At 36.7% G+C, this 27,387-nt stretch overlaps 1 protein-coding gene across 1 annotated transcript in view; it reads right to left on the bottom strand.

The window, feature by feature from the left end:
• OCA2 (OCA2 melanosomal transmembrane protein) overlaps nt 1-27,387 on the bottom strand; it is a 156,968-nt gene that overhangs the window by 85,541 nt on the left and 44,040 nt on the right. The window contains exons 9-14 of the mRNA XM_063392515.1: nt 23,917-23,988; nt 23,021-23,086; nt 21,843-21,899; nt 20,464-20,588; nt 16,762-16,900; nt 7,721-7,853 (exon numbers count right to left, since the gene is read on the bottom strand). Of these exons, the coding sequence (XP_063248585.1) occupies nt 7,721-7,853; nt 16,762-16,900; nt 20,464-20,588; nt 21,843-21,899; nt 23,021-23,086; nt 23,917-23,988 (592 nt within the window). The remainder of the gene's footprint in view (nt 1-7,720; nt 7,854-16,761; nt 16,901-20,463; nt 20,589-21,842; nt 21,900-23,020; nt 23,087-23,916; nt 23,989-27,387) is intronic.

Below are 27,387 nucleotides of genomic sequence, written 5' to 3'. Positions count from 1 at the left end.
AAACAGAAAAAACTCCATTCCATTTCCAACAAGAAAATACTAATTTTTGGCTAAGTTATAGGATCAAATAAAGGCTCCTCAAATATAAACCCTATGCTGCTAATCTGTTCTGACTTTGTTATTGATCATATTTTGCCATAGAAACCACAAACATTACATCCTAGACCCACTGAATTAAAAAAAATTTCATCTGCTGACCCAGACTGTGACAGTTTAGAAAAAAATTCTGCATTTTAGAAAATATTCTTTATTTGAAAACTGCATATTATTTCTGCAATCTGACAATTAATAGTCAGATTGATTTTCACTTGAGTAGTCATACATTCCCTCCTACCCAGCTGCCAATAACTAATAACATCCTCAAAAACTGAGTATAATTAATTCCCAATCTCAGAATCTGAAAAGGTCAGTTTATTTAATTAAAGATACTCAACGAGCATGTCCAATCTTGATGAGATGATAAGAATTATCATTAAATGACAATTCTCAACTTGTATGTGGACTAACTACATAAACTATCTTTTTGCAAGCAACACAAGTTTGCACTGCTGGGCTCTATCTAACAACATTCAAAGAACATTCCTCTGACTATTTGTTTAGTTTTTTTCTCCATGTTACTGCAGCTTAACTATTTTCAGCAAAGCAATGGTTTTTCTTATCCAAATTCTCAGAATTAGAATATTTGTTTAAATTATAACTGTAAATCAAATTAAGTATCATGAAGTCTAGCTTAACTAGTAATAGTAATATCTATAACTTTTAGTAATTTTTAAATTCCTCATATTATATAATCAATCTTCTAAGCAATATTGCTTGGATGGTGTAATCTCCATTCTGTAAGTGCAGAAACTAAATACGAAATTTGAAACCCATGAGTAGAAAAAATTCTCCTTGAGGGATATTCCAGCTCAAACACTCATTCCTCTCTCCTAGAGGCAGCATCCCCCAATGGGACACAAGTATGAGGATCTAAATCTAGAAAAACAAACAAACAAAACAAAGCAAAAAAATCCCTGAAATATTCTTGACTTTATTCCTTTGAATAGTCCATTTGGTCAATAGTGGATAAAGGTAAGCACAGGTATAAAACATTGCTAGGTCTTCAAAACTATGTCAAAGCATGTTTTGCCTTATTCAGCTAAATACATGCAAAGGAACACAAGAAATGTGCACAATGCTGCATAAAGCAGTACAGAGAATTTATATAAGCTTTTTAACTCAGTGTGACATTTGAGGCCCCATTTGGCCATAAAGGCACCTAATGCCAGCTCAGCTACCCAGCATGGGATTGCATCCATCACACGGGAATTACAGGGCATCTGCATCCTGCAGCACAGCAGCTGTAGCCCGGGCAGAAAATCACAAAGCTCATAATTTCAAACTCCTAAATTACTCACCAGGATTCATCTACCAAGAGAGCTGGAGCAGGCTGCAGCAGGCCTATAAAAGAATCTACAACATTACCAGTCTAACCCTGATTTTGTAATAGTCAATTTAGTATGTGTATGATGGTCACATAGGACTCAGATGGAGTAATCCACAGATATTAAGGTTAGATTTCTCATAGTGTTTCAGGATGGTTGATAAAGATACACGTTATTCCACAGCTGGCTTGTTTCTGAACGACAAGTGGGATAGCTCTCTCCCAGGTAACATGGGCTCTGTTCTCATCTCTGGATAAGTCAGACTTTAGAACCACAAACTTATTTTAGTGCTTGTGGGTTTGCCCTCAGTTTCCCCTACTGCCATCTTTTAAAAGCAGGAATCTGAATGTATTTAGGTTCTCTATGTGCTCTTTAGCACTTGCCTAATGTGCTTAAAATACTTCATTCTGTTACACTGAGAATGGCACAAGGAAGTCAAGAGTCTTGAGCATGCATTTATCTAAAATTCTACTGTAATTTGTGTCAGAAATTTTTTCTCAGGTGTGAAATCTAGAAAAATAACTCTGGCTTATTATCAAGTACTTTTCATTCAGACTGCCAGACTTGCCGATGAAAACCAATTTTGCTGATGTCTTCCATTAAAGTACAAGTCACCCTTAGAAAAAAACCAACCTCTCTTAAATTCACTGTACTTCATTCAAAAGAAAATAGATACATTCCAATCCCAAAACATTTTGCACAAAATATAAACTACTGCTGATGTCCTTTCAATATGAGAAAAGGTACCACAAGCCAACACTGAGAGATGGTATTCCCAAGGATAAGGAAAAAAGAACCATGAAAAGATAAAGCCTTAAGAGGACAACAGTCTTTTGGAGTATTTCAAAAGATAATGCTTCTTCTAATGCTTTTAACAGGACAAAACAAAGAGCAAAACTATGAAGCTTACTTCAGACTCACCATAACTTTTATCAATGGTTTAGAAGTAAAAATGGTGACTAATACACTGAACACACTTTGATTAATGATAATGGCAGAGCAATTAAAAATCTGTCAAGCTTACCTTTGTATTTGAAACACCAACACAGTGAAAGCTTTCTGCAGCAAATAAGCACAGATAATGTGCTACATAGAACTAAGTAGTTCTTTTAAGCTCTGTTTATTAGGAAGTTCTTATGAACTTCAGAGCCATCAAAGTGAAAACTTTGTTATAGCTTCACTGAAACACTGTTAAAGGAAAGGCCAACCACTGTATACCTGTGCAATCCTTTCACAACCGAGGTCTGTATATAGAGGGGCACAAATGCTGTAAAAGAAACAGAAGCTAGCACTAAGTTTTTCCCTCCCACCAGTGATTTTCCTGTACTCATTCCTTCCATGAAAAATGTGTGTAATAAACTGTCAAATGCTGCTCTATTGATTCAGAATGACACTATATTATGCCTTCTTTCTGCATAAGACAGGTAAAGTAATATTACAGCTGCCTTCTTGTGATGGCTACATTATCGATGCACTAAGCAAATAACATGAGATTGTCATAGTCTCCTTGTTTTGCAATGTCAGAATATTATTGTCATCATCAGAAGACAAGAAGAGGCAGATCAATGTTTTCCTCTTTCCACTCTATCAATGCTAAAGCAGTTCAAAGGGCATATACAGGAATTAAAGCATAAAATTATCTAACATAGTTGAAATATAAAAATCTTCAATCTGTGGTAAGTAAATAACTATACTTCTTATCATTCCTGATCATCAGGAGAGCTATCAAAGGTGCAAATAATAAAAGACAGCTTATGATTTGCATTTTCAAACATAAAGCCATGGCCCTGGGAGATGCTGGTATATTATCTAAAAAGGATTAAACAGAGTGTCTGAAGGGGCATTAAGATTACCTAGTTTGTTTGAGAGTGAAAGTCTTACTGTTCTTTCAAATAAAAGACACAATATGTACTGGAAAGATATTATCTTAGATACCAAGAGCATTCATACGAAAGCTGCACGTTTTAGTTCAACATGCTAACATCCACAGTAGGAGAGTTAAAATGTTAACTATTCACTACTTAGTGTTAATATTTACAACTGGATTACAAAGAGAGAAATAGAGAACACACAAAAAAACCAACACACATTTTACTGTCCACATTGGTCTTCAAGATTTAAAAATATTCCCCATAAAATCCAATGAAATTAGCATGTTAGGTGAGGACAATAGAGTGCAGTGCATATCACAAAACTTCCACGCAGACTGAGCTTCGAATTGAATTCTTGAAACATACTGAAATAGTCCTTTCTTTGGACAATACTGTCTTCATAAACTGCTTGCTGCTTTCCTCACTTGAACCAGCTTCCAAGTGAGGACAGGCCACTACTTTCAACATCTTATTAAATATCAATTATGCTTTACTGGCAGTTAGTAAAGTACCAACACAAGTACAGATGCACTTCAGGACAGAGATTTGTCAATTTACTTAATTCAGCTAGGTCACTGATGTACCTCTCACTGATTCTAGCAGGAAGTGGTTCCTAAAGTTTTAACTATGTTACCAAAAATAGGACTAAGGACTGTTCTTTGACCCTGAGTAACACGCATACTGATGTTACATTACACCTTATCCTGGGTGCCCTCTGTATCCTTGAAGTGTCCTTGTGGCCCTAGACACTGCTGTTATTTTATGCGGGCCTTTTGTATTTCCAAATGTCTGGTGCTGAGTGTTGGAGTTTTCTTGCAAGTCATCACAGTAATTCTTCCCCTGCCTTCTCTCCCTTTTCTACTATTTAAGAACATCTGTAGAGCTTCACATGGGAGAAAGAAACATATTTGCTCACTCATCTGGTTATTTCATTTCCCGCTGTGGGAAAGAGCACTGTGTTTTTCACACATTAAGCACTTAACATATGACTATGATTAATTAGAAAATTCCTTCTGTTGTCAGCTTTACATGCTGACTCTCCTACTACCATCAGTATTTTCCCAGCTGCTGCAGACAATGAGTTTCACCACAGGTAATAATGTGCTCCCCCTTCTTCTGCTATTACCACTCCTGCTTAAAAGGTAGATGTCTCTTTCAGCCAGTAAAAAAGTTGGAAAGAAGAGCAAGCAACAAAGTAGAAATGGGGAGCTGGTGCCAGAGTTGTGCTAGGAGAAAGCTCTCCCTCTCTGTAAAATGGCCAGTATAATAATACTTGTCATAAGAACATGTGCCTCCCACTCTTCTGGGGATAGCAACCTTGCCAAACACTGAGGTCCCCATCTCCACAGCTTGACAACTGAGACTTAATAGTATATTGCTACACTTCCCAGTGACTAAATAATGTATTGTTAACCCTTAAAGGACAAAAAAACCTTTGGTTTCAGGTTTTCAGAGTGGGAACTGAAACAGTAAATTTAATTCCTCTTACATGCAGATATTATTTCCCTTACATATTCTTTTGTGAAAGTGTAGATACGTACAAACTTTTCAAACCTTCTCAGCTTACTCTTCTAACCCTAGCATCTTTTGCTCTCTCACACAGAACAAGGATCAGGTTTTTCACCTAAAAGACATGCACAAAAAGGTCCTCAAAAATCGATTTTTAAAAAAAATTAGATTTTCTCTCTCATGGATGAGTTCTTCAGAGTCTTTTCTTTCTTTGCTAGCTACCTCACTTAAAGCCATTGCAGGTAGGCACTGGTTCCTGGGGAAAGAACAGGTATTTTTACTGTGGCAGAGGTGCTGAAGATCAGTCTGAAAGCCAACAGATTTAAGGCACTGGTAATATATAATGTTGAAATTAAGATAAAAATGAATCTTCATAATAAGAGCATTGTCTGTTTTTAAAATTCATGCTAATCCATTTTAATAATCTGTGTATCCTAAAGCAGCAGGAAAAAAAGCTTAAAGCACATGGTGCACAGGGACAAAAAAATCTGGGGAGAGTAATATGCCAATTAAATCTCATATAACTTGTTTAATTGTTAATTGAGGGCAAGGTGAGGAAAGACTGGTATTTAGTTGATTAAAACAGCTGCTTCAAACAAGCCATTTGAAGTTATCACAGCACCATTTCAACTGGAGATGAAAGGACCCCCAGAAGAACCTCGGAGGCCACTCTGCAAATCCAAACCATGACAGCTATCTCCTAATGGAGCTGTATTGGTCTTTTTCTTCCTCTTTCTCTCTCACAGAAATTTTCAGTGGAAAGAGTGGCTCTTCAGCATTTGCTCTAATTGAGCAGCTCCTGATGAGGTTTGCAGCAAGGGACAAGCGGCTGATTACGAGAACACATGGTGTACTGATTAGGAGACTGCTATATCTGAACAGACTAAGGTGCAAGTAAGAAAGATTACCAAGAAATTAATAAGGGAAATATGCTTGCCAGTGTTTCACTGCTACAGCATTTCACTGGCAAAAATACTATGTTAGTGAATAAACTGTACTATTCAGATTAATTTAAAAAAATTCACACATGCTTTATTTCTTAAAAATCCAAAACATATGTTTTAAAAGTTTATATCCAAAAGGAAAAAAAGTATGAATTCCATGTTCTAAAATATATATTTAAAAAATAATGCCATTATATCTGGATCAATACTGCTTACAGTTGGGAGAATTAAATTTCCTGATGGCTTTTTGAAAAATCTTACTTTGTAGGATCACAGGGAAAGAATCTAGGCATGTTAGGGTCTGAGTTAGTTTCTTTATTTCTCTCACTCTCTGGATAAGATCTCTAAGGGTGCAGAAAGCCTCAGCTGTTTTAAAATGAAAATGAAAATGCTTACCTCACACCAGACAGACATAAAGGAGAAAGGGAAAATCTCAAGTGTCTTAGAAAACAGTCAGTATAATACCTAGAACACCTCCAAAATATTTTTGATCTAAATTCTGGGGAAGAATCTGGCCTTTAGAGGTACTAACAGGTAAGCTGAGTGCACCTTGTGCTCAATAGACACCAAAGTCAAAACCAAAAATATTCAGATAATCTTCCTAAGCAGGGAAATTTCTTCTCTGACTTTTTGATCTGATGGGATTTGAGACACATGATACCCTGCTGAGGAGAGGACTGTCACTTCTGCGTTTTAATAAAACCATAATCCTAAAGCAAATTTTCCCTGGAACAAGACAATGCACTACAGGTACTACTCCTTTTGCCTAAATGAGATACCTACCATGAAAGTCTCTGCTACAATTAGTCACCTTGGACTCTCTTTATAAGGGAAAAGTAAACTTTTAAGGCCTGCAATATATCTGTTCTAGCATAGACAGCTCCATTAGTCTTGAAAGGCACTTATCTTTCTCCACAGACTACAAATGAAGCCTAGATATATCAACAGTATCAAAAGTTGTCCTCTCCATGATAAACAGATGCCACAAACACAGGTTCAGCGACATTGTATAGCACATTAAAACGTGTGTTTCATGGTTAGTGGAAGTCTGGATCTTAAGTCTTCTGCAACCAAAAGTGAAACAAGCATCAGTCCCAGGGAAGAAAGTGTTATATTCGACTGTCTTAGTAAAAAGCTTGCTAATACAAAGCTTTCATACTTAGTGAAATATTTCTTGCCTTGTAAAGAAATTTTGAACATTTGGGGTGTTAGTATTAAATTTCATCACTGAAAGAGAAGCCCTAGAACAATGATTAAAACTTCAAAAATGACTGAATAGAAAAGCATAAAGCGTGAAGACAAAAAGGGACTGACACAGCCAGCAATCATTGAAACAGCTTTAAGAAGACTTCTAGAGACTATTGAGGTGGGTGACATAAAAAGACATAGATTTAGTTCTATTGAATTGTAGAAATTATGCACCAGGGAAATTTAGGGTAGGAAGAGCCACAGAGGCAAACTGGAGAGGACTTGAAAAGTTCTACTTTGATGAAATGTCTTTCACTGACCACAGACCAGTAAAAGATTGTTGAAAAATTCAATGGAAGAAAATCATCAGCAAGGGAATGCATCAGTGCACTATGTTTGTCATAAGGGAAACCTGGGATATTTCTAAATCTAGGCTGTGAACTCAGCACCTTGAGCAGATGTTATCTGTTGCAACACAAAACATCCTGATACTCGGGCCTAGGGCTATAATGAATGATGCAAAATATTTCTGCAAATTTTGTAAGATATTTATTAATTCCTGTCAAAACTTCATCAGAAAAACACCCACTTTTAAAAATCAGACAATATCACAACTGAAAATAAAATATGACTTATTAGTTGAAAAATTAATGTGAGGAGGGTGAGGAGGGTGAGGAGGGTGGGCACTTCCATCTGAAGACAGCATTGTAGTAGGCACTACTCAGTTTCCATTTAGCACATACTTGGTGTAACAATTATAACTTTTTTTCACACTCACACTTACCAACAATTTCACTTGGCTCCTTATTGTAAAGCTTTTTGTTCCAGTAAAGAAGTCTGAGAAAAGGAAAGGAGACCAGAACAACAAGGCAGATACCCAAAAACATATGCCCTGTGAAGGCAGCAAAATCCAATCCCTGAAAATAAAAACAAAAACCTAAATTAAAAATCACTTCTTTTTCTATATTACATACAGGGAAAAGTATTCAGCTTTATGGACGTTAACAATCAATAATAAATATAAAGCAATATAGTAAGTCCCAAGTACAGTATATGCTGTATTTCATCCTTTTCAAGGAGACAAGTCGTGTTACAATTTAATTCAGAGAACTAAAGCATTGCATTACAAGTTACTCTGAAACACACCTAGTGTTCCTAAAATGTACGGTGAAAAAACCCAAACTGAACCATTAACTTTTACTTCTTACTTAAATCACTGTAAATTCATCTCAAATCCCTCAAAGTCTCAGAAATATTTGAATTTTAATGGCCAGCTTTTTTTTAAACTAGTGACAACAAAAACGTTTACAATAATTTATCTGAACCATTCTTCTACAATAAAAGTATTATATGCCAATATTGTGTTTGTTCTTCTCTCTGGTTAATAAATGAACACATTTCTTCGTATTTTGCACAATGAATCCTTTTAATGAAGGGGTTTTAAAAAAGGTGAAGCAGAACGTATTAAAAGGCTATTGCTTTCAAGCAATAGGAATGAAGAGTGACAACTTGCCCTACAGCTGTGCAGTTTGCCATGCTGCAAGTAGGGCCTTAGACTAGATGACCTCTAGAGTCCCTTTCAATTGAGTTCTTCCATGGTTCCGTGTTGCATACATTGTAGTGGACCAGGGTTACCCTTTGGGTTGGGCTTTTCTGAAGTAGCCATGACTCCCCTATCTATCTATCCAAAAGAAATTACCCATGAAGCTCCAAGGAGGATCACATCCAAGTACTCTGGTAGTAAGGAGCTGTCTCATATTCAAAAAAAAACAGAGGTTGTCTGAACTGGTGATCCCAAAGGGCAGATCTGTGATACCTGGAATAAAGCATGGCTCAAGCCATGGATAGCTCAGGTTGTCCCAGCTGAATTTTCAGAGTACCCACTGGTTTCCCAGAGACTCTGAAAAGTTAGTTGATCTCCCTGAGGCACCTCTATGTCTCTATTGTTCCCTGATTTTTAACTGTGAGTTTCCTATAGATTCTTTCGTAATTCCAATGCATATTAAAAACAGCTTCCCTTGTAACCACAGCTAATACTACCTCCAGTGGATTAAGACTACTGGGAACTTGCTGCTTTAAACGTATGTTCCTCTACATTGTCAAATGCTAAAAGAATTTATGTGGAAATTTCCTAGTTGAAATGTCTCTGGTTCGAAAAAAGGAAGAAGTTGTTTCTCTATTGCACCACAGGGCATAATAAAAAGACACATAACACAAGAAACTGATGACAGTCATAAAGAACTTTCACAGCCAGATAAAGATTGGTGCTCTTTGGAAAAAAAATCCATAGCTTGCAGACAGTCAGATAAATCTCAAACCATAAATATGCAGACCTAGGATTAGAATTTGATCCTATTAAAATACAGGTTTAAGCTTCCTGAGGTAATGTCATCCCTACTTGCTATTTAATATTAGATTCTTTGACTTTTCTACTCTCCAGACACTAAAAGGTGAAACTACACCTGTTCATTTGCTGGCCTTTTGCTGTAACTTAGCTACAGCCATTGCTTTTATGAAAGCGGAAGGAAGACTCTTCAGGAATTGGAATGAGATTATTTTAAGAATTGGACAGAAAAAAGTGACACCACAAAGAAAAATAATGTTCCTTCATTCAGTTTGCCTACAAAATAGGTCAGCCACTCAGGTGTCTGACATCTCTCTAAGACAGATTTTACAAATCAGTTTTTATAAAGTTTGGCCTCTGGGCATCAACTTAAGATTCAGAACTACAGGAGGCATTTCTATGAGGGATGAAAACAACATTCATAACTCTAGGAAATTTACAAATGAATAAAAAAAGAATTCCTGCAAAGGCTCAGTGTTTGTGAGACCTGCCCCCAAAGTACATAATCTCCATGTTTATTTCCTTAATTAAAACCGCTAACAATAAATTGACAATAAATCTAATTTATATATGGGTTGCCCCTAAGATTATAGCCAAAAAGAAAGATCATAAAATTTTGTCCAGAAAAATAAGAACTTTAAGCCTTAAAAGGTGAACTGGCTTTAGTTCAGAAATTTACCACCCTTGACAGTGTGCCATTAAACAAGTTAGGAAGTATGAAAAATCATTACTCCATTTTGAATGGTCTCTAAAATGGCACAAAGAGAGGTAGGGAGCCAAAATTATTTAAGCTGTAAAAACACTGAAGCTACACCAGCCAAAATAGAAATGCCTAAAACCTTACTGGAAAAAAGAATTATCCTCTAAAAGAAAAATGACTGGGAAACAGGTGACTGAAGAGCAATAAAGTACTTAGGAGTAGACAAATCATACTCAATACAGAATTACCAATATGAAGAAAATTACTTTTGCACTCAGACCAGTCTTACAAAAAAGCTGTGGAGATGAAGCTTTTCTTAGGCTGGCAGCAACCTCATCATGCCCACATCACGAAGAAAGATGCCAGCTACCAAACCAACTATGATGGTAGAGATTCTCTGTAGAAATATGCAGAAATAAAGATAAATACTAAAGTAGGAACTAAAACAGATAGATAGGAACTCAGTGAATTCCTGGTAACTCTCAAATTTAAATATGTGATGTCTTCATCACATATTAAAGGATCTTGAATTTAAGGAAGTAGCTTATTGCAAATAAACATAAACATTTGCCTTTACATTTTTATTATAACATCTATTTCAAAGGAAAAAAAAATTGTGCCTGGTTCCTGAAATGCCATAATGCAGAGGCTTCTCAAAAAATACAGCACAAGAAATATGTCACTTGAAACCCACAAAACTAGTTTCTTGATGAAGAAAATCACCTCAACCTAGAAGGCAAACTAAAATGCTGAGGGTAAGAAGGAGGTCTCAGGCCTGACTCATAGTTGAAAGGAATTGAAATGAGATAGAGAACACAATACCCTTAAAAAAATCAGGATTAACATAGCTTCACAACATAAGAGCTGACATAGATAAGCCTTGAAAGTGATTTGCAGACACTATCACAAGAAGAAAAAAAAAAAAGTCTACTAGTTTTTTTGGCATCCTATCCAAGAGCTTACCCAAACTTTTCAGAGGGAGTAGCTGGGCTGAGATTCAGGATTTTGTTCAAGTTCATGTCTTTCGTTTCTCTGAGATCCCTGGTGAAAAAGAAAACATGCTGCTCTGCTCCTACTGCAGAATAGCTTTCCAATTCAGCTGAAGCTAATCATTTTCTAACATGGAGTGTGCCTATTTCAGGACAGAGCTTGCATGACAGGACTGTTGGTGATAACACAAGGCTGGAGTCAGTTCTCTTCCCATCCCTTGTTCCTGGCTTTCCTCCCCATTACCTCCTTGCATTGATCCACAAGAGACAAGGAGTGAAAATGAATCCTGATGATCACTAGCCTTGGACAGCTGATGCCCTGTAGCCATGAGGAGGCTGAGGACTACCACGTGCACTACTTTTTATGGCTGATAAGAGAAAGGCTCAGAGTAAAATACAAACAGCTGCCCTCCCTCATGCTTTGGGCTGGGTGCCTGGCCACAGCCTCTCTGCAGCACAGGGAATGTGTTTTCAGGGAAAAAGAAGGCTGATTTCATACCAGGCATTGTCAGGTAGCTAGTAGCCAGCTGGCAGCCTCTTGGGGAACTTTAAGAGACTAAAGGGTTTTCACTGTACCACAGATAGCAAAGATGCAGCAGAGGATACCCAGGTGGTGGCATAGTTGCTTCATCGGTTGCCCCTGTCCTTTCCTCAAAAAGGACACGCAACACCTCCACAGAGCCTAAATTCATACCCTTTTGTGGCTGTGGATAGCATATTTTATACCTCCTGAGTCTTCTGCGCTGCTGGAGCCAGGATTCAGCATTGTAGAAAAGCACTAAAGTGCTCCCCATGTCTACTGTATACAACAAAAAGTCACTTTTACAAAGATTTCCTCTTCCTGCACAATAGAGTGGAATAGAATTGACATGCACAATAGGCAAGAAATATTTTTCTTCCAGGAGATTTCAATCTATGAGATAAATACAGAACACACTTCAAACGTCTCTTACTTGAAGCTATGGTGATTGTGTCAAATTCCTCCTGTTCTCCAGTTAAGAGAAAATCCAAAGATTTTGTTTTAGCAAGAGAACAGCCTAAAGGTTCCACTGCTTACAGATTCAGAGCTGAAACAGAGTGGGCATCTTTCCTTGGTTTATAGTTTCAAATGCAAAGTCAACTATATCAATTTCACATTAGGAGGAAGTATCATATTGTTTTCCTAAAAGACTAGCTTTCTATCATCTTGATTATTTTTTTCCATGCTTCTGGAGATGTGAAATTAAATTCTAGTAATTCAGAGCTTTCCACAAAAAATCTGCCTTTTTAGAGGGATGAGAAAGCAAAAATTATAGCTTGGTACAGGGATTTGGGGAGCAGCAAGTACTGTATTTCTAGCCATAATGCCCATTACTTATTTTTTTTAAACTAATAAAATGAAGAAGAACAAGAGTAAATTATTATGTCTACACTGACTTAAAAATCCCTTCTAGCTGAGTGACTGAGATCTGCATTGTCTCTCATGGGAGCTGTTCATGATGTCACTGAGCCAGAAATCATTGATGGTCTAACCCAGTTACATGAAGATAATGTTTATTTGAGATGTTGATGAACCTCCTTTTTTGTTTTACATTATGCTGTTTAATGATTACTACATGCATAGATGGTAAAAATTCTGAAATCAGATGTAAGTCCATACATTTTAGTTCATGCACTTTATACCTAAGTTAAATTTTCTCTTGAGAATAGGAATCAACGAAACACTGACAGAAGGGGTAGAGTTCTACAAATTGATTAAAGATTTTAACAAGCTTATATCCAGCAAACTCAACAAAAATAGCCTACTCAACTATGGGAATCCATTTTACCAGTGCTTGAAAGATCTTTAAAGATTCATATATTCTTTCTTTCAGAAGTATCTACTTTCATTCATTTTTTTTTTAGTATCACAATTTTTCATGAAATATAACCAAATAATATCACATCATGCTAAATTCCATCATGGGGGCTGAAAGTCTCTAAATAGCAGCACAGGAAAACCTCATGTCTGTCGATTTTCTAGGAAATTCCTGTTAAATGGCAGGAATAATTCTGAGTGGTATGCTGAAACCCCCAAATCCTCAGCAGACATCAGATTATCAGCACAAGCATTATCACATGCTAACAAAAACAGTAAATAAAAGGATATAATCCAGTGGCTAGCATATGCTAAAACTGCCTTTGCCCTTATCATTACCTCTTTTGTGTATATTTAGCCTGGATACACCAGTGCACAAGTTCACTATCATTATGTTCACAGAATCATTTTGCTCTGGAGACCTATTTGCCATCCAATCTTTAAAGAATTCAAAATCACAGCCTGTGCTTAGAGCAACTAAGCAACTTCTTATCTCAAAGGTGTGTTTGTAGAAGTTTGCGAAGTCCCCAAATATGGAAGATTTGCTGTCCAACCCTTCTGAGAGCAAGGACAATATCCAACTTGTTCATGCTCTATTGTGCAGATAAACATGGAGTTCCCAAAGTATGAAGCCCATGTCTCTTCAAAATAAAAAAATCATTTTCTTAACAGTGGTCATTCTGTAGCAGCACTCTGAAGATAATAAAACATTTAAAAACGTTTATATTCACTAAATAAGTTTTCCATTTGCTCTTATTTTCCTTCCCTAAAATCAAAACATAAATGATGTTTTGTGAAAGTTCTTCCAACTACCACTAAGAACAACCAAGAGCACAACAAATCTTCCTCTCCTATTATGCAAATGTTCCACTGATTCCATGATGGTAGGGAAATGTCAGAATTATAAATTAACAACAGCTACAAAGAAAAAATCCTTTTGACATTCATTTGCAACTCAAAACAAGTAAAGAGACTTATTGCTACATTTTAATGAGCAAAATGTTACAAAAATCTTATTTATTCAAACATGGTTTAAATAAAATATTTTTAATATGATGTGAGTTTTCCCCAGAACCTAGGGAGAAAAGTCTCTCCAGCACCACAGTAAACAAAAAGTAAAGCGTTTCTAACACTATAACCAGATAACAGCACCCAAAGTAACAAGGCTGCATTTAATTTCATATTCATATAAAACCCAATGTTTCCTACAAAAATGTAAACTTGCATAATATGCTACTTGGATGCTTTTAGAGGTTATATATATATAACAGTATATATATAATATATAACAGTAAAAGTTCAGGAAGACTGGCAAAATTCTCCTCCTGATAGCACCTAAATAAAGTAGAAAACCAAATCATCTACATAGGACAGTTCACCATTGAACTTCCTAAGTGAGCAGTTGTCCAAGTACTCCTGTACTTACTGAATAAAAATGACACTGAGAAGGAAGTACAACAGAATTAAAAGGAGAATTTCAACAAAAATATCATGTGGAAAAAATTTCTAGAATTCCCAGAATGTCCAAAAGTATGATCATAATGCTAAAAAAGAGGTAAAACCCAAGTATTTTCTATAAACATCATAATAGAAACTATAAAATGTAGTGTATGAAGGAGCCTTTTTAAGATGTCATTAATGCACTCAAGAACTTTTACCTCTGAAACAGTTAAAAAAAAAAAGTAATAAAATAAATTTTAATAAAATAAATTTTACTTGGTGCTAGTGTAGTAGGCTGCCCATGCATTTTAGACACAAAACAGTGGTAGCTCCTATTACCCTTCTTCACAGCACCCTTTATTAGAAGTAGTTTCAGAAATAAGACAGAAATGTCTACATTTCTCCTTCTGATCAAAAGAGAGCATGCTGGAACGGGTGGACAAAATTAGGAATCCAGCTATTAGTTCAACAGCTCAGACAGTAAGAGGCCAGATGGTCCAGCTCCCTCTCTGACCCCTTGGCTTTATCCTGTTACCCCGGCCAGCATTCTCCCAGGCAAATCCCCCTTACAAGGGGTGAGCCCTAAGCAGCGGGGACATACCTCAGACCATGACACTCTGCCTCAGGGCCAAGGATAGGTCTTTGACCCTCTATTATTTATATACATTGATATAACAATTGAGAATATAGAAGAGAAGCAGCATAAATTCTATGGCCCTGTGTTGAACCTAATCTATTTCATTACATTCTTATTTCTGTGATGCAGCAAAAGATCTGAAAATAATCCAGACTGAAAACATCTGGAAAGATTTTTGAACTTGTTTCAGATACAGAATTTGCTGTAATGTCATATTTGCTAGGGCATTTATACATCTGAGTCTTCCTAAAAATATCAATAGCTCAAACAAGAAAAATGGAACATGGTTTCTTTTCAATAGTGATTGCTTAATTACTTCCCATGTTTATAGTCACTTGTAAAGGTTCTGTAGAGATGATGAGTTTCTGAGTATTTAGGAAAATTACCTGCATGGCAGGTGCTAATTATTCTGTTTCAGAACAGAAGTTTTAAATAAGTGCACAGATTTCATATCTAAAATGTAAAACTTAGATATCAAGTTCTCAGCTAACAATAAATACTACAGTCTTCAAAGCCACCACGCAAACTAGCCAACTGCAGTACATATCAAATATTTTCATGATAAACATTCAGTTTATTAAACACTACAAACTTTCAAAGACATTTTCCAACCTGGACAGTACTTAATTAATTTGAGTGCATTCAGTTAATTAGAAGAGATCTTTCTTTCACAGAGAAATAGAAACCTAAGTGACTCCAATTTAAAAAAAAATAAACCTAGGATTTTATACTACAATTGCCTCATCCCACTTGCTCAGTTATTTTCTAACAACAACTAACACTAATTTTCTTTAGGCTTTTTGTTTTGTTTGGGGGGTTTTTTTTGGGTTTTCTTGAGGAGGGGGGACAGGGGTGGTTTATGACACCTGGCCAAAACAGAAAGAACATGCCTGGTGTCCTTATAGATGTGCCCATTACATTACTGCCCCTTCCATGGCCCCACTTGTTGGTGAGGAGAAGGGCAGATCTGCCCCACTCCAGGAGGGGCTGGCCCTTGCATCCTGAGCAGACAGTCTACCTGCTGCCCCACAGCACACCTGGGAAAGGAGATGAGAGACAATGCCAGAGGTGGAGTGAAGACTTGATGCCCTCAGGGGTAGCAGGGATAGCTGAAAGCACAGAAAACTCAGCAAGCTCAGCTCCATGCAGGTGCTGAGGGCTGCAAACACTTGCCAGCAGTGCCACAGCCAGTCCACAGGGCAGAGGGGCCCATGTGGGTAGAAAAAAACCACCATAGCTTTGCCTTCAGCACCAGGCTCCCAGCAAACAATAGAAAAGCCAAGTGTTGGAATCTAAAATGTGTCACTGCAGCCTGGAGATAGCAAAACATTGCCAGGAGGTGGGAGGTGGGAGCCAGCTGCAGCCTGTGCTGCATGGGGGAAGCACCCATCTCCCTCTCACATCCCCTTGGGCTGCGCTTGAAGGGTAAAGTGCCCCCCGTGTGTCATGACCCTACAGGGGCAAAGCAACCTTTCTGTAAAATGTCAAATTGTCTGATATTTAACTCTTGAGAGAAAGCCTATACTGAAACAAATGGGTGGATTTTCATGTTTATTTTCACATTTTTGGTTTTTTCCAACTTGTTGCTGTGCCTGCAGCCCTCCATTGTTCTGCTTTTTTCCTCACTTTGCCAATGATAAGCAAATCCTCACCAACAACAACAAAAAAAGGAAACTGCTAATCTCAGTCCAGATCAAGAAGTCTATTCTTCATCATTATTTTGTCCCCAAAAGATCACTCTCTTCTGTTTGATCATCCTACTAAAAAAAAAATACATTATGTTCTGTGTATATGGCTGGTTGGTGGAAGAGAAGGATCAACATTGCATAAGTCAACATCACTACTTAATTTTAGCAGCCAAATGACTGCAGTACATACCCTCTTCCTCAGCTCCTGCTTTGAAACAATAATCACATTTGGAGGATCCCCAACAGCAGTGGCAGCTCCCCCAATATTTGTGAAGATTACTTCTGCAATAAGGACGTGCCTGGGATCAAGATTAAGTACTTCACAGAGCCTGTAGTGAGTGTAAAAATAATGAAATTAATTTCTTATCTAATGCATAGATTATCTTAAAATGCAGTCATTTCACAGACAAATGGCAGGACTGTAAACATAATATGTCAACAAATGCTGTGTTAAAGCATTTATTGTGCTAGAGTAATTATAACAATTTAAATGAAAATTTATAGATTTTCTTTACATTTAAAATGCAATTATTAACACCTAGAGAATTGATGCATTTTAAAAGCATTTAATTAAAAGCAGTCAACTACTACAAGAATCAGACTATACAGAAAATAGCACTTCAAATTTCAGTGTGACACAGCTTCTGAAACCATGGCCCTTAAACTTCACTGACCTGTGGAAAACTATTCTGGTCAACCACAGGCTTTGCACTCAGGAACTGTGATTAACTTTCTTATGGGAAGCAGTGGTAGAGGATTGTGCAGGCTGTCTATTAGCCATGAATCATCTATTAGAGATTTCAGCTTTCAAGCTAGGTTTATCCAGTTTATTCTGTTCCTATTTTCCTCCTTCTCTAAAGCTTGATCATGAGTATTTCCATTTGCAATGAAACAAGAGCAGAAAATACACATTCCTTATGGTTAAAAAAATTTCAAAGTGTTTTTAGCAGTTCAAATATATTTAATGCTTCTTTAGTAGGATGCTGCTTTGATAAGAAAAAATAAAATGCTTCTTTAATAAGAAGCACCTTAAAGTGCTCTGACAAACACTGGGATTGACTCAGTAACCTCATGATCCATTTGAACTCAGAGCCCACTTACACAGAGTAATCTTCACACAGATTACTCCAACTCACAAATTACATTTACGCACACGCCCGCGTAATCCGCTCTGTTCTGAAGTACGTGTTTGACTTTAAACTTGGGCTGTGGTAATAAAGGCTGAAAGTTGAAGTCACACCTAAGCACTTTGGAGTAAGAAACAACTGCTTTCCTCCTCACAGCTTATCAAAAGGTTGCTCCAGAATCTAAAGATGGAGGCCACACTTAAATTATTGTCCTCTATATCTCATGGTAGATGAGGGGAAGAGTGTGCAGGAAGAATGCTTTCTTACTGCAATGATATCACACATTTCCCTGAAAGAAGGGTTGAACTTCACTCTTTAGCTGAAGTTTTTGTTATTAAAACCCACATTTCAAAGAGAAAAGAGTATATTTAAAAAAAAAACCAAAAAAACCCTGCTTAACCTTAACCTGGTTCACTTACATGATTACCAAGAGTGTCAGTTTAAAACTCAGAAAAAACCCTGTCAGATGGCATACATGTCAGCATTTAAAAAGTCTGGAAAATAATAACTGCAAAGATACACTATTTCCTCAGCATCATGAAATCATTCATTTAAAGGGTGTTTTGTAGTACAGCTAGTCCAAATGTATCAATTGTGGTACAAGATCAATTGTACTTGCAATTTTAACTCCATTGCCTCCTCGATTTCCCAGTATTTCAAAATATAATCTAAACTTTTCTTTAGTGATTCTTTCTTTTTGATGGGCCTAGTGGTATGTTGAAAAGAGAACTTTTATATAAGTAAGAAAAGGCTAAGTCCAAAGCATAAAACCATATAGCTAAGATGTCAGAACATCTTAGCTATATGGCAGTATCATAGTTCCTCAGTTTACTTATCCTGGTTACATATATATATCCTCATGTGTAAAAAATATTATCCTTTTCCAGTTCCCAATAACAAAGTATCTTGAAAATAAGCAACAGCTAAAAGGGGGTAGTTATAATTTTTTTAGGAACTTGCTACTAAATGCAGAATGAAACAAGTAACATGTTTTACGCCTTATTACAGGAAATATAAACCCTTATGTTCGTAAAGTCGGTAAGATTTTCTGCAAGCTTTATCTCCATGGCAATGGAGACTGCACAGTGCAACACAGTGAAGCTGTAGACAATGGCAGTAAGATAAAAAAGAAAATGACCCCCAGCATGAAGCTTTTTGAAGTAGGCAATTATTTGGTTTTAGTAGGTGAGATAAATTTTACTTTAGTTTTGATAGTGATTGAAATACAAATGTTTCCCACATACTGAGTTTCCCCTTCTTCAGTGTTGCAGGCTCATTTAGTATAAAGCAAAAGGACTTAGTATACATTTAATACAAAAGTCCATTATGTAAAGGTGTCTACAAAGGCAGAGGCTCTCCCTTCACAAGGAACCACATGGAGAACACAAGAGACAATACCTACAAGGGAGAGATTTCACCTCAACATAAGAAAAAAAATGTATGGTGAAAACAGTTAACCACTGGAACAACCTCCGCAGGGATGTGGTAGAGTGCCCATCACTGGAGGTTTTCAAGATGTGGTTGAAGAGAGTGCCAGATAATCTAATCTAGGCTTCCTTTCCCATGAAAGGTTGGAACAGATGGTCTTTCAAGGTCCCTTCAACCTGGCCTATCCTAGGATTCTTTGAAAAAAAAAAAAGGTTACCATAGCTCTGACTGTGAAAAGCTTTTTATGCTACTTTGACTTCTGGATTTCAATCCATTCCCAAATTATATTTATCCAAAATATTCTGTAACACAGCTAAAGAAAACTTGGTGTTTAATAGTTCCAGTCCTGCTTACTGCTAGAAATGCAATTATTGATTAGAGTATGGCAAAGCCATCTCTTTAATATACAATTGGACAGAAGACAAATGGAGCTTTCATTCACCAGCTGTTTCCAGTCTAGAATAAATGTCACTTGCAAAATTGTTTTTTACTGATTTACACTGCATTTTAAAGAGGGGGCATATCTTAATAGAATTTTGTGTACTTTAATGTGATAATGACTGCAAGCATTACCTCTCTCAGGATCATTTTTAAAACACACTAGATCTTTCCAAAACTGAACAGGATTAAACAGATTTGCCTGACCAGACACAGGTTAAATTCAGGTTAAACAGTAATTTATAATACCACATTGATTAAATGTAGTTGCAAATCACGTGTTAATTTACAGAAATCTGAAGTAATTTAATTCATGGTTGTCTGCTCAAAGTTCCAAATATCTAATCTCAAATTGTGCAATTAACCAGTAGCTGTCCCAATGACATGATCACCAACAGGAATAAAATTCAGATTCTCATGTTCAAGAAAAAGCTATTACATGAAATACGGACTTCTTAAAAATTTACTTGTCACTAATATTAGAAGGGATAACCACTGAACATAAATTACTATCTAACATTGTATATAAATATTAGCCAGCAAAGTATAAGGCAGCTTTAATTTAAATATTCTGCCTGCTTTACAGGAAAAAAAAATCATCTACTAGAGAGCATTTGGTGCAATATGCTATTGTAGTTGAGATATGAAGACAAACCAGAACGGTTAGCTGCCAAGGCAGTGTTCAAAGATTTCAGATATGTGCTCAGTATTAATGCAAAGGCAAAAGGCAACCCATCCCTCTGAAAGTGCTAACTTTATAATCTACTACAAGAAGAGTATTTGAAGTTCTGATTTCCATTTAAATGATTTAAAAAAACCTCCAAACAAGTATTTTTCACACGTCTACTACTGATTGCTGGCTATGAAAGACCAAGTCCAAAACCATAACAATTAAATACCTTATGGTCACTGGAGTAAAGAGCAGCATAGTGGTAACATTGTCCAGAAATGCAGAGAGAATTGCAGCAATAAGGCACAGAAGTGTGATCATGGCCCACACCTTGCCTCGAGAGAACCTATAAGCCTAGGAAAAACAAACAGAAGCAAAATTAATGGACTACATCACTCCAGCTATTTCAAAAAATTATAGATAAAGCTACTTGATTAAAGTCGAGCAACAATGAGCTCAAAGCATTTACTATTCCTTTACTATTACTCCAACAACCCCCTCTCCAATAACTTGACAAGAAAATAATTCATGGAAGTGGGCAAACAGTCCATCACACAAATGAAGAAACAACTCTGAAGAAACACCACACTCTTCTGCCAGTCATAAAGATGGTCTGTGGCAGGAGAAGGGCTGAGCCCCAGTCTTCTGCCTGCATAGCCGAGTGGACTAATATGGTTTAGAACTCCCATCCTCTCCACACCTGGGACACATTCCCCATCCTCAGAGCAGCAGGATGGAATGAGTCCAGAGGAGGGCAATAAACATGATCAAAACACTGGAGCACCTCCCCTATGGGAACAGGCTGGAAGAGATTTGGCTTATGCAGCCTGGAGAAGAGAAGGCTCCTGTGTCACCTTACAGCACATTTCAGCACCTAAAGGGGGACAATAAGCCAGCTGGGCTGGGAGTCTTTGGGCAAGAGTATATAATGGTAGGACAAGGGGGATTTGCTTTAAACTGAGAGAGTAGGTTTAAAATAGATATAAGGGAGAAATTCTTTGCTGTGAAAGTGGTGAAACTGCAATAGTTACCCAGAGAAGCTGTGGATGCCCCATCCCTGGAAGTGTTCAGGGCCAGGCCAGATAGGGTTTTAAGAAACCTGCTCTAGTGGAAGGTGTCCTTGCCCATGGTAGGGGGATTGGATTCTTCTAACACAAACCATTCTCTGTGGTTGTGATTCTATGAATTACACTTCTCATGTAATCTTTTGTTCTGCTACTGTTCTGCAAAGGTCTGTGGCCACTTTTCATGTATGGTCATAAAGTTAATGATAGTTCCCATATTTCTTCTGTCGCACTGCCAGGCATAAATAGAGTTCAGCTACAGCAGAATTGCAGTCCTGGGGAAATCAGTGAAATACTCAGCTTAATAGTGTCCAAATACTTGTGTACCCTACTGAGAACCTTTAACACTCTCCCGTAGAAACAGAATTGCATTAAGGGCTTCCTTTCATCCACAAAAGATTTTTCCAGTATTACAACATGGCCCCTGTCATTTCTACTGTGATAAGTATACACTGACCTTAGAAAGGTTCTTTAAATATCATGCTTGATGTGACAGATTTGAATAAATGCTAACTTGATAAATCTAGAAATAATTATAACCTACCTTTACTGCACAGTAGTCAAAGAATCCAGTCTCTGAAAATATGGCTACCAAAACCATCTACCAAAAGATGAAGAAAAATAGTCACTTGGAACTGATATATAAAAGTAATTGAATTATTACTCAAAACTAAAGCAAAGCAGTTTGTGATCCTGATGAATGGACTTCTTATCTGACACAGCTTTGAGAATCTAATCACCCTTATATTAGAATATCTACTAAAACTGCCAGATATCTCTAGTCAATGCATCATATGGTGAAATGTACTTCTCAACATAAGCAGTCTGTAAATGTCATACGAGTCTGGTTGGATTTTATTTGTGGTGACTAAGTGGGCATGATACATCAAGTACTCAATGTATCTCCCTTATATCATTAATCAAGCAAAACTAGTAAATGTCTTTGCTCTCTGCAGTAGTGCTTGACAGAGCACAAAAGATAGTGGCTTCAAGAATTGCTTGCATTTTCCCACATCTGGGAGTTCTCTTGTCCTTCTATCTTTGCTTCCAACAGTCTTATTTTCTTTCTTCTTTTTTTTTTTTTTTTTTTTTTTTTTTTTTTTTTTTTTTTCCTGTGGGGAGTGCAAGGCGCAAGGACCAGTGTCAGGAAATAAGAAAAGCTCGGAATGGAAACAGATAAAATTTTTTTTCTGTATATTGTATATTTTGTGTAAGAGTCTAATAGCACTTGGACAATGTTTTTTACCACAAATACCTCTGGGCAAAGTGAATAAAATAATGTATGATTATAATCTCATCAGATATTACTTTTCCAGTTCTGGCTTGCTTTTTTGTAGCTTCAGACATAACAGTAAGACAGAAAACCACTTTTCCAGCAGAGTGTGTTTGAGGAAGATCTTGAATAAACAAAATTAAATAGATAAATGAGAGTGATAATACTTGGCCCTTAAGCAGGTCTTTCTGTTTATAAATCCCAGGGATGTTTTTAGCATGTCATCAATACAATTCCACAGATTGAAAAAAAACCAGAAAAGGATCAACACTTCAAAAGACTCCTTCAGAGGTCTTATCCTCATCCTTTTTGTTAAATTCCTTAAGACACAAGTGTTTGTCATAAGTTGTCTGAGTAAAGTACAATTACAAAAATTTTTAAAAGGAAACATCTCTATATTGAATGAGATTACTTTGGCACATTTAGAGCAAAAGATATGTTTTACTTACCATTCCAAACAATAACGCCAGTGTCTCATAGTCAATCCACTCCACCACTTGGACCATACTTGGCCTCTGCAATCAAAAAATGCAATTACAAGTGAATGCCACCTAACTTGTGATTAGCTATGACTTATACAATCCACTTAATTGATGAACCCCTTAAATAAATGTGATGGAAATTAATAAGTGTTCCTATAAGCTATATAAAAAGGACTCTTTATTATTGTCATTACTACTATTATTATTATTACTAATTCAAAGTAGTACTGGCATCCTAAGTGGGTCATTATCAGGCTATTGGTTGGTCTAGTTGTTCCTTACATAACATTACAGAAATAAAAGATAACCAAATTACATGGTACACAGCAGTTTCCTTTTTGGTAAGAGAACAAAAACATACCACTTCACCTGTGAACAAACTGGAGGGAATTAAAGGGAACATAGTAATGATGTGGTTAAGAGAACAACCGAGAAAATCAATCTGAGGTTTCACTATATATCAACTAAGAGTAAGCAGCAGGTGAAACAAAAGGGTTGGAACATGCAAGCGTGAGATGTAATTATTTAGGGTAGCATAAAGCAATGTATTTCCATTTAGGTTGCTTGGTAGCCTAACATTACTGAAAATAACAGTGTTAAACTAACGCTGAATTAAGCTGAAAATGGCTGTAGTCAGCTTCCCGCAAATCAGAACAAAAAAGCATCAACTGACTTGCTTGTACTCTCCTTGTCTCTATATTAGTCTGACCTGTTTTCCCACCCCAGTTTCTATCTTACCATTTCTCTTTCTTAAAAACCACTGCTTTGCCACGTGCTCAGTTAGAACTGGGCAAACATGGGAATTGATGTTGCCTGACTCCACAGCCAGAAGCAAAGGGAGCACTCACAGCTTGATAACTTACCTCCCCAACAATAGCTAAGGCGGCTAAAGCGGCCAAAGAGCCCAGCATGGCTGCAAGGGTCCTGTGAACAATCTGCAACAAAGGGTAAGAATTGACCACAGATACCTCTAAGCATCTCCTTACTATTAAAAAGGAGGGGGGAAAGGATAAAAACTCAGATAGACAATTCTTTTCTTGGCTTGCTTGAGGATTTTTTCTGACCAGAAGATGGTTAATTACTTTGCTATTAAAAACAAACAAAAAATACAAACAAACAAAACTAAAATCCAAATAAAGCAAAATTTTAAAAAAGCAACAAACTAAAGTCTTGCCTGTGCAAACCCTACTAGGAAGTCTCATCTCTAACATCCATGTAGAGAAGGGACTTCTGCACCAGTTTATTACATGTGCCAGTAGGTGACCCAAGAAGGAAAGCAATTCATCTTCCCTAACTTAAGGATCAAAAAGCCTGGTCCTGTTGGCCTCCCTTCACGTCCCATGGAGAGAGGATGCCTGCCCAGGAGGTGATCCATCTCATTCTTAGTGGAGTGTAGCGTGCCCTGAAAATGTGCTTTATTTCTCCAGGAACTCATCTGTGGTTAGTTAATCCTCTGTGTCTGGAAGATCACAGATTGTGTAAAATAACTCAGCTAAAGTAAGCATGTAATTAATGAAAATCACACTACAAAAGACTGAATCTAATTACCAGCTTTCACTATTAATGTGTTTAAATATTATTCCAACACAAGTTAAAAGTATTGTTGAGAAAGAAATAAAACAGTCTAGAAATATTTAATTTGCCGCTAATTTCATAAGAAGTATTTTGCTGATAATAAACAATAGGATGAGAGCATCTCAAGGCCCTCCTCCCCATTTGTAAAGGAAAAGGAAAAAAAAAAAAGGATTTGGCTTTGTTTTTTCTCCTGAATTATGAAGTTTTAATGGAAATGGTAAAGAACTACACAATTTACCAAATTACTAGAAAAATAAATATTCAAATTACTAACTCAAGAGTCAAAAAAGTTATGTCTCGTTCTCCTGTTTTCCTTAAAAATGCACTGAAGAAGTCCCAAAGCAGGAGATCAGACCAAGATTTTTATGCCCTAATGACCTACTTGTTCAGAGCACAGATTAAAGCTCCCACCAGCTCCTACAGATATGTGTGTGATAACCCACTGGTTCATTTTTGATTTCCCATTTCAGTGCATTGACATGTAAGCACACATACGGCTCTTCTGATTTTGCAAAGGTGGGGAGCATTTGATAACATTCCATTGTTCTTCTGGCTGGTAATCAGGTGCAACACTTAGACCTTACAGCTCTCTCCAGTAATAGATGCCAAGCAGAGCTGTCCATTAGGGAAGGGGATCAGCTTCTTACAGAGCAAAGCTCAATCCTCAACTGTCCTCAAACTGAGGGTTTTCTCTTCATGCAATCCCCACCCACGTTACATAGCTCTTTTGCAGTTCTCAGAAAGATATCATAGGTTTTCTGAGATTTGTTTGCAAATTTTTTGCATCTTGTCTACAGATTTTTTGCCTATTTCCACATGAGCACTTTCGCTGTCACTGTTGTACACTTAATAGCTTGCATTGGGTTGACTGCATTTTCAGTTTCCAAGAGTTTGCTGTCACCTATGGGTGAAGTTGGCTTTAATTTACGCAGAAAGAAACGGAACAAATGAAGTCATCTGTCAGTTCCTTCATTCCAGTGGCTTTTCAAGAAGGATATACAAAAGTATATCCTGAAGCATGAACAAGGTGCAAAACTTTTTACAAAAAGCTTAGTATTTGTACAAGTCTCCATTCCAGCAAACTATCAAATGAAAGTCATAAAATAATGGAAAGCCTAGAAAGAACACTGATGTAAACTCTGAGACATGTAAATATTCAAAATTTGATATTTAGGAAGCTTTAGGAAAGAATCGATTACTCCAATTTTCTTTTCACAGAAAATAAAATCCAAACAAATAGCATATTTGCAAAGGTATTTTTAAAAACTTACAAATGTAGAAATTAGGAGATGCAGGTTATGAGTTATCTTTGAACCATAATTCCATCTAACACATATTTGGAGAGCATTATATCAAACAAAATTTCATTATTATTCTTTCAAAAAATAGTACAAATGACCAAACTCTTTTGAAGATTGGCAGGAGGATGCGTATATTTTCAAGATGAATCTTGGAGTGTATCCATAAACAACAGCTCCGATAAAGAATGGAAAGGGCTCAGAAATAAATTAAGACAGAGATTTAACCCCAGGAAAACAGAGGTTTAGTGGACTTCTGAATCTAAAGACGTTTTTAAAGGTTAAGTGAGGAATCATCTCTATTCATCTGATCTTTCTCTCGCTTGAGCAAGTGCATACCCTTGTGCAATGAACATGGAGATGAGAAAGACGGAACAGATGAGAATGAGGATATAAAGCTTTTAGTATACCAGTTTGTATGCTAGAGCTCCCCACTTCCCATTCTATCTGCAAGCCTTATAAACTCTGCAAAAAAGGGTATCTTCATCATCACCATCACCTTTGTTTTTGTCTGAAGAATACCTAGCAGTGCTGACTTACTGCACCAGCAAAGGAGAGGGCTCTCGCCTTTTTCAAAGTATCAGTACAAAGTGCTATTGAAAACAATGCAGTCCAGATTTCAGTCTACAAAGCAGGATTCAATTTAGAGCTCACTGATACAGGATATTACAGTGCTAAGAGATGAAGAAATTTGGGATAAAAAGGAATGGATGTTTACAGCATTTTATATAAAAAATGAAAATACCCAAAGCTGCAACAGTGAAACAACACTGTCAACAACTTTGGTGTGTTGATAGCAACCCCATAGATTCAATTCAGAATAAGCAAAGACTAGGAAAGGCTCCTATAGCAATTTTGTTTCATAATTCTCTGTAGAAAGTTTGTCTCGTGATTGCCTGCTGTGTGATAAACACAAAGTGCTGAATGCTGATTCTAATAGTTTCCATACTCTTAATTCAGGAACTCATTTTAAAGTAAGAGATTAAATCTACTCAAATAATTTATGCCACAAGTCTTTTTGCTTGATATTAGTTAATAATATACAGTTCCAAAACTATAATGCAAATTGGATTTAGAAAGCCTAGACCTTTCCCAGATTTAAATTACTTTATCTATTTGTAAGTGCTTTGGAATTTTTGCACTGAGTTCATCAAACTATTTGGTAGACTAAAATAGCATTATTATAAAAAATATTCTGAATTCCAAATGCTAAATCTTGTATGGTGTTCCAGGAAGCAAAAGGAAAATATTTAGAAGTCGATTGAACTATGGACCTGGGTACTATTTCAGCAGACCTTTCCCAGCTGAAATCCAGGACATGCATAATTCTAAATTGTGTTGCTGAAGATATTTGATAAATTATATGTTCTACCAAACATTTTATTTCCACAAGTCCTTTGTTGTGATAGATGAAAGGTGAGAAAGATAGTTGAAAGATGAGTGTCAAAGATTTTAATGTAA

The sequence above is a fragment of the Prinia subflava genome, chromosome 3, assembly GCF_021018805.1.
Source record: "Prinia subflava isolate CZ2003 ecotype Zambia chromosome 3, Cam_Psub_1.2, whole genome shotgun sequence".
Classification (NCBI taxonomy): domain Eukaryota; kingdom Metazoa; phylum Chordata; class Aves; order Passeriformes; family Cisticolidae; genus Prinia; species Prinia subflava.
The sequence above is the reverse complement of the archived record's forward strand: the minus strand, read 5'-3'. Positions and strand labels throughout refer to the sequence as shown.